General features: G+C 41.9%; 1 protein-coding gene across 1 annotated transcript; it reads right to left on the bottom strand.

The window, feature by feature from the left end:
* Positions 1–3,986, bottom strand: LOC134067122 (NTPase KAP family P-loop domain-containing protein 1-like). The gene is made up of 2 exons (XM_062522197.1): positions 3,974–3,986; positions 1–1,730 (listed from the first exon to the last, which is right to left on the bottom strand). Exons 1-2 carry the CDS (start codon positions 3,984–3,986, stop codon positions 1–3), a joined length of 1,743 nt encoding a protein of 580 aa, XP_062378181.1.
* Between the last annotated feature and the right edge of the window lie 4,697 nt (positions 3,987–8,683).

Raw genomic sequence — 8,683 nt, 5'->3', positions numbered from 1 at the left:
TCAGATAGCCTTGCCAGACTGTGTTGGAGCTGGTTTGCTCTCCTCGTGACTTCTGTTGCTCCCTCTAACCCTGGCGAGTTTCCTCTTGATTGAAACGTCCAGATTGACGGTGCTTTGGTCAAACCTCTCCGCCTCACTCACAGTGAAAGGGAAGTCCACCTTCAGGAACTTCTCGAAAAGCTCCGGGTCAGCATCTCTTTCTAGAAGATCCTCCACCGCTTCCTTCATGAGCTTCAGCTCAGTTCTATGCTTACTGAAGACTTGCCAGAGCGTCATGGAGCTGTCCATGCCCTCTCCTTGGTCAATCTCTGTTCTCTGTTCTTTGTCCTCAATGCACTGGAGAATCCAGCTCAGGCGACAGGGCCAGCGGTCAGCCAACACCACCCAGGCTGCTACATGTACCTTCTCTGCTGGTAGACACTGGAAGTTGGGGAGCTCCTCCATAATAATGGTAGTCACCCGGAAGGAGTTGATGATTCTTCTCATGGACATGGTATCACCAGAGAGGTACTCATGCAATTTAGTCTGGAAAACGTCAACGTCATCGTCATCGTCATCGTCATCTGTACCCGTCACCTTCACCTCCACCTCCAGATCTTCAGTTTGGTTGGTTTGAGGAAGTAATTGCATGCCCTCACCACTCTCAGATCTCTCACAGAGTTTCTCATCATCTTTTGGAGGAGATACGATTGGAATTTCTGAGCATCGACACGCAATGTTCTTGAACACAGTCCACTTAGATGCGTCGCAGAGCGGAGGCACTGTAAATGGAAGTGTGATGATGCGATCCAGGAAACCGAAAGCTTGGTCTTTTTGGCAGTCAGTGTTGTTTACCTGTTCCACAATAACTTCAGGATCCACTGCCAGAAGAGAGATGAAGGGACTCTCTTCGTCAGACAGCAAGATGTTGATGGCCTCCAGGACGCCAACGATTTTCTCCGGTGTGCAGCGGTCGAGGTTGGTGATTTCCAGCACGACTCGAATCTTCCTCCTCTCAAAGACCTCCATGAAATGGATGAAGCAAGACAGCAGCTTCATCTCCTTCCGCACGACATTCATGAATCCCAGTTTTCCGCTCACCTTCTTGTTGTCCATCTTACGTCGGATGTTGAAGTCTTGGTGGACCATCAGGTTTTTCCCCAACATGAAGCTGAATCGAACCGCACCGGCCGCCGGCACCCCAAGGGCAGCAATGGCAAACCCTTCTAACACTCCAAACCCTGCGTTCTCTTCAGCTTCTGGTTGCCCATCTTCCTCAACCTCTGGTTCAGGGAAGCCGAACGTGATGAGCAGAGCCAAGATGACCATTGCTCCAGTGATGACGAGGGCAACGAGAAGCAGCAGAGGGATGCAGCAGATCTTCTTGGAGCTCCAGTTGGCTTTTCCGTCCGTGACCTCTTTCTTGTGTTCGGCTGCCTCCTCGTCGTGCTGACACATGCGGTAGAGGCCCAGCTGGAGTCGGCCGAACTTGTGTTGCAGCGTCACGCACAGACGCATCACCAGCCCCGCCCAGAGCAGGTCACTGCCGGCAAAGTGCCAGGCGCTGAACCTCACGAACACAAAGCGGACGTTCTTCTGTTTTTGGTTTTCCTTTGTCCACACGGGTTGAAAGAAGAGCAGCCGCCAGATGAGAGCCAGGGTACTGGAAAGAGAAGGCGGGACAGGACGAGGCGAGGCATTGGCATCATGATTTGTCCCATCTGTTCTTGTGGTCTCTTGCTCCATTTCATCTGAGAGTGAGAGAATGTGGGAGAGAGTGAGGGAAAGAGATGTGGATGAGGAGGGGTGGTGTAGGGAGACAGACACTTAATTCCAACAAAGACGAGAGAAAATATCTTTTTATATGTATCATGTAGTCCTTTGACCTCATTGCGTAGAAACTATCCTTCATTTGATCTTAGATCATTTCTGTAATGATCGCACATGTGATTCAGAGAAAACGAACGTATACACACAAAACAACGTATGTACGCCATTCTTCCAGATGCGGCAATTATAAATCATAAATTAACGTAAAACTTGTGCACAGCCAGATGGTTTCAGGTCTCAACCGTGTAAACACCGCCTCATCAATTTCCTCAGCATATGCTCTAATGAAATCAATGGCTGAGCTGTATCTAAATATACTGTATTGAAAACATTGTATAGGCCTGGCCTGTCATCTAATGTAAACTAGCCTATGCACTGGTTTTCCAAGCAAGTTTCTGCATTGAAATAAGGATGTGTCCCCAGATACCTACTCTCTATGTTTGTAAGAATCGTCTTGATGCGACTTTGGCATGATGAGTACAGGCCCACGGTCAGCGGAGAGGCAACACGAGTGAGCGTCTTGAACAATGCTTTGGCATAAATCTTGTCAGATGGCAGGTCTGTTTGAGGCAGAGAGATGTAGCAAACAATGAGCAACATGAACAAACAACAAAAAACATGACATGACTTGATCAATAATGAGTCAGAGCAGCATGAAGCCAAGACAGTTATCCTGCATGCTCTGCTTAACCCTCATGCTGTCCTCAAATCTGACCGACGTTCGTTATCCTTGGGGTCAATTTGACTCAAAAAAAACCTCTCAAAAAATGATTAAAATATTTTTTTTTACCCAGTTTTTTTAGTGGTAGGTACTTACAGTAACAAGAGTGTAATAATCACCATCAAAAGCCCTACAAAACAATCCTCCCCCCCCCACACACACACACCCCTTTATGAATCCTGGAACCCTGGCTGGCAATATGGCCAATCCAGTGTCAACAGCCCAAAGGCTGACTTTTTGGACTTTTTCAGACCTGCCAAAATAGCTTATATGTAATACAGTATGTACTTGTATATGTAATAATGATAATAACTACTTGTTCTCATACTATTACAATAATAATATCTATAATGTGTCATATATTTATTTACCTCATGTTTCATAAAAATGGGGTCAAATTGACCCCAAGAACACCAACGTAACTATTTTTTTTACAGGACATTGGAAACATATTTTTGTGCAAATTTCATGTTTACTCTGTTGTACCCTTCAAATGAGGAAAAGTCATGAAACTTGAAGCAAAACAAAAAAAGTCAACCATATATTTTATGATGTTAAACATTGCTTGGGGTCAAATTTTCCCCAAGGACAACATGAGGGTTAAAGTAGACATAGAATGAAACAATTTTTGTCTGGGTTTTGATTAAGGCCCTGTGTCCACCAATCACGTTTTTTGCGCCGACGGCGACAATTTTCAATATAAAGTCTATGTAGCTCAGCGTTCACAGCGCTAAGTGCCCTCGGCGGAAAAAAAGCTCTCGGCGCAGACCATTTTTTACCGCAGCGCTCAGAGTGCTGAAAGTTGAAATCTGTTCAACTTTTAGAACAGCGCCGGGCTCGTCAATGTCACTTCTCGTTATAAACAGTCTCTGGTTTTGGTAACATAGCAACAATAAACACTTCTCGAAGCCCCGAGAAAAGGAGATTGAGGGTGCTCTCAGTGTAAAAAACGTAATTGGTGGACACAGCACCTAATTGGGAGAGGTTGTGCATAACCAAAGAGCTATCATGAACATGAGGCATGGTTGTGCCCTCCTTGAACTTAGAAATAGCCACTAAAACATGGGCGAATTAGAACGCCTGTGATGTCTAATAGCAGAAAGCTGTTGTAGTTCAATTGTGGTTGCCATTTAGTCAAAAGGACCATTTCAATACTAAATATACTGTACGTTTTTAATTGGGCTTGTAAAATTGCAATTGAAGTTTTTTTTTTTTTTTTTCATAAATCAAAGTAGAATATGTATACTATTTTAACATCAGAGAATACAGCACAATACCCAATTCATCCATTATACAGTATGTTCCCTTTAAGGATGAGGTCTTTATCAGTTGACTGTGTGTGTGTGTGTGTGTGTGTGTGTCCGTGTGTCCGTGTGTTGCACTAAATCCTGCTTTCTGCCTCCCCCTGTCCAATCTTCTCTGTTTTAATGCAGATGCTGGTACCTTTTGTTGTCATGTTGAAAAGGAAGTGAGCACTCTTCAGTAAAACTGATCTCCAGGATGTTCAGGGTTTCTGGCAGTGTGATCATCTATGAGTGGTACAACTGCACAGAGTCCTTGTTGCAGCAGGCTTGTTTGCTGTAATTAGTTGAATATGAATGAATATGCACTTACAACAAAATAGCATAGCATACATAGCCTTGAAGGCAATCTCACTATGTCAAAGTCAATCGCTACTTTACTTTTATAGTGCTGTTAGACCCTATAGGGTTGCAGAATCCCAAATTCCAATTTTCCCTCCAATTTCCCTCTGCAGTCTGATTCCAAGTAATTTTGAATCAATGAAGACAGACTCACCTTTTGCACTGTTCTATTCTTTTTTATTATGTTACATGTACAAAAATAAATTGTACATGTACGTAAAAGAAAACTCTTCAAATCTGTCGATATGCAGCCTGTTTCATACAGCAAAGCCGGGGAGTGAAAAAAGCAAAGGTGACCTGGTAATAACAGGGCAGACAAACCACTCAATTTGCATAATGACCTTTAGACGGTAGACAGTTATAAGCTGTCAGTGCATAGACAACTGCAAACAAACCCCTAAACGATTGGTCACTCCTTGATTGCATGCAATAAACAGTCATAGACCCTGTACCCTACCTGTGCCAGTGCTGCCAAGGCTTTAGAGAAAAATAAGCAACTGGATCTCTGAAAACAAGCCCAAAACAAAGAGTACGAAACTCTATCATCTATCATCTGACTGGCCGTAGTTTCATTTAGAAGTCAGCTGTCAGCTACGTGCATCTAGTATCATAGCCTATACAGCTGCCTTCATTTACCAGCAATGTTAGCCTATGTAGGTTACTTTCTTTAACTTTCAAAATAGCTTAATGCATCCGGTTGGCTTATTCAATTCTTTGAAGGTCTTTACATCTGGGCTAACCCCATGACTGTGACTTGGCAAAGAGAAACGTCTGAATTCTACACAGGTCCTGCAGTACTACTCAAGATAGGGAAAGCATGCAGTACGCATCGTGCTCTTTGTTTAAGAAAATCCCTTGTCTCTCTCCTGCTCACCAACTCTCTTGAAACATCTTTGTATATCCATCTAGCCAATGAATTGAAAGACTCAGTTTTTCCCATGCAACAACTAATACTACAATGCCACTTAGTTTTCACTCGCCATTGAGAATACCAACATCACTGATATTGTGTTGAAATACTAGAGATACAGCTGTCAGCTAAATATAGCCTAATTTTGGTTGTTCACAATGTTGGTATTTTTTCCATAATTCTCCATTAGCTATACCAAAATCAATGTTGAAATAGAAAAGTACAATATTGCCTTTCCTTCCCCATTGCTAAATGCAGATAACGTTAAGCAATTCACAATTACTAACATCAACTTACAATCTCACTATATCATTCACTGTGAATGTTGTCCTTCTTCTTAGCAACTCATGCCGGAGTTTCAGATTGGATTTACGCATTCTTGTTATGTTTGACACAAGTCTCCTTCAGAGTGTTGTGTCCTTTGGTCTTTTCTGCGTGTTTGGTAACATGCATGTGAAGGACCAAAAGAGACTGCAGCATATGATCAAGATGGCCAGCAACATCATTGGACATGACCAGGTGTCAAAAGTTCAGCTGTACAATGATCTTATCCGAAAACAGAATGATCAAATCCTCAACGACCCTACTCACCCTCTCCACCATCAATTTATGAGAAGCAATATGTCAACTGGTAGAGTTTAAAACAAAGAATCAGAACAGAAAGGTACAACAAATCATTTGAACCTTGCAGCGATCAGACTGTATAATAATCAAGCAAATAGCAAGCACTTCAATCCCACACTGGTACTTTAATTTTAACTCCAGCACTTTAAATGGATGGTAGATGAGCTCCCTAACTATTCTTTTTATGACTTTTTTTTCTTTTTGTAGATGTCACAATATCAGTCTTTTCCATGCATGTCTTTCAGTTGTGTGTGTATCAATGTCTGATGTTGGATCATCATTGTCATCTCTGTAGTAAGTCTATTGTCATTTCTGTTTATTCATTTCTTTTTTGTTGGCTGTTTTGTGTTGTCTTGGGTCAATCTCTGTATTGTTACGTGCAAACAATTTGCTCCGCACAAAAAAAAGAAAAAAAAAACTGATGAAACCTATGACAGCTGCTTTGCTGTGCGGCAGTCATAATAACTCATTAACAGACATGCAAAATTTGGTGTGCTTACGCTTTGTCCCATGTCCTTGGTGAACTTCCAAATGCTTCTTTCAATGATTCTTGGATCCCAATAATTACCGCTAGGCGGTTTCTTTTACTGACAGTGGGTGAGGGAATAAAACCATGGTGTCTGCAGAAAACATGTGCTGACATTGTGTCTTTAGGTCACATGTTGTGGGACAATGCAGTCACACTAGTCATGTGATATACAGTGGCCGCGCAGCGAAGTGGCGGTCATAGATTTAGTCATATTTTTATTTGTATTTGTATTTTTTTTTTTTTTTGTGCGGAGCAAATTTCTGTTAAGGATTCCCGGGACACTGAAAGACCGGGGTGCACGAAACTTGGTGGGCATGTAGCCCCACAAGCATAGCATGGAACCATTGTGTTTCATTTTGATCCGTCCCCCTCCCGGCGGACTGGACCCCCCAAAAGGAGGGTAGGACGGACACAGTTTTCTGTGAATATTTCGAGAACCTTAGGGCCTAGGAGGACCATCTTTTTTGTGTATGTAGGTCTTAAAGAGGACATAGAATGGATGAATTGAGTGTCACACTGTTCTCTAATGTTAAAATATCAAATATTCAACTTTGATTTATAAAAAAATAAACTCAATTGCAATTTTACAAGCCCAATTAAAACCTTATATTTAAGCTGAGTATTGAAATGGTCCGTTTGACTAAATGGCGCCCTCTTTGGCAACCATGACTTGTGAACATCTCCCATGCTGTTCTAAAATCACTGGAACTGGGACTTATAGCTTAACTTTACCAGTGTCTGAAGTGTATAGGCTTCTAACTACAGCTGTGCTGAATGTGAATGTTGTCTTTGACACAATACAAAGCTTCCAGCAGGTGGTGCTAGCAGTCTGATGGCATGACTCACTGGGTGACATCCAATCACAGACACACAGGGCGCCTCTCATTCGTCTTTTTATATATCCTCCCTTTCTTCCTCGGTCCTCGTTCCCACAGATCTAGATAAAAAAATAGAAAAGCACTCAGAGAGCGCAGACCTCCGCCTGTATTGTTCTTCCTGGGTTGTCATACATTTGAAACTAAACTATTCAGATCGCCACCACGTGGCCATGCCACTAAGCTAAATACATACAGTAAACGTCTCTGGAATCCCGACGGAATTACAGATCACTCCCAAACTTTAATTGTTTCTTCCTCCTTGGGTCATGTCCATCCTTCCCTGAAAATTGCATCGAAATCCATCCATTACTTTTTGAGTTATCTTGCTAACAAACAGACAGACAGACAGACAAACAAATGCCGGTCCCCGATGAAAATATATACCTCCTTGGCGGAGGTACGTAAATGATGGGCTGGCAACAATGGGATGGTCTATCCAGTGTTAGTTATACAGTAGATCAGTGGGAGGGAGCCTGGAGGATCGAGGAGAGAGGTTGAGAAGGGGCTACAGAGAAGGTGAGCATGAGAGATGTGATGTACACAAGTGAAATCTGCTCGATTCCATGCAGGTGAAACAAGAAGTGAAACAAAGCTTGTCAGATGCACCAGGACCATCTGACTCACAAGCACATTCTCAGTCCTGGACTGAAGTCTTTTAGTGACGGCTTAACAGACAGATACAGCCATGGCGTTTAGGAATGTGCAATTTTTCACACTCTCCCAACTCCTCACCCTGTCCACCAGCCTGTTTTCTACACACGCTCAATGTAAGTAAACCTATGTTATGCTTTTATGCTATAACTAGTTACAGTAATTGGAAGTTACAGTGTGAAAATATGCATACATCAACCAGAAACTTGACAATAAAGTTATGATATTTTAATTATTTGGGCTTGAAGGTGGTCTGAAGTAAGTGAGATTGTGAGTGTTTTTGACTGAGTGTTTTCAACCACAATCATTAGAGAATAAAGAAGCTTAAAAGAATGTTTTAAGACCTGCCTAGTGGAATGCTCTATATTTAAATGTTATACATTTAACCAATCCAAGAGCATGTGCTAATAAATAGTTAAAAGATCGATACGGTATAAAGTATCGACGGTTCAAATAAAAAGAAAAGCAACAGAATAATGAATATATGTTTTTGAAACTCTTTTCAACTAAATTGGACCGTATATTAGGCTATGCCATCCTATAGTAATAAACAAATCCTAATGTAATGAACTTTTAACATTATCTTTTGTACTATTGGACCATAGGAGGAACTTGTACCTATGCTTTGTACCCTGCTAATGGGGATCCTATGAACAATAAACAATACTCTACATCATGGTGGGAGGGGATTGTTCCACATGTATTTGTTAATATCATTTGAAAGTTGCACATGCATTTGTGGGTGTTCTTAGAAAGCTGTTTTTGTTGTCCATACAGGCCTACATGTGATACACATGTTTAATATATCCTTGCTTGTTTACCTGCTTTGGAAATACCTTTATATTTGTATGTATAATACAACTGCAATACCACTTAATCATGCTACTGTGGTCTTCTGAATTTACAGATACGGGGGAA

The sequence above is a fragment of the Sardina pilchardus genome, chromosome 20, assembly GCF_963854185.1.
Source record: "Sardina pilchardus chromosome 20, fSarPil1.1, whole genome shotgun sequence".
In the NCBI taxonomy this organism is placed as follows: Eukaryota; Metazoa; Chordata; class Actinopteri; order Clupeiformes; family Clupeidae; genus Sardina; species Sardina pilchardus.
The sequence above is the reverse complement of the archived record's forward strand: the minus strand, read 5'-3'. Positions and strand labels throughout refer to the sequence as shown.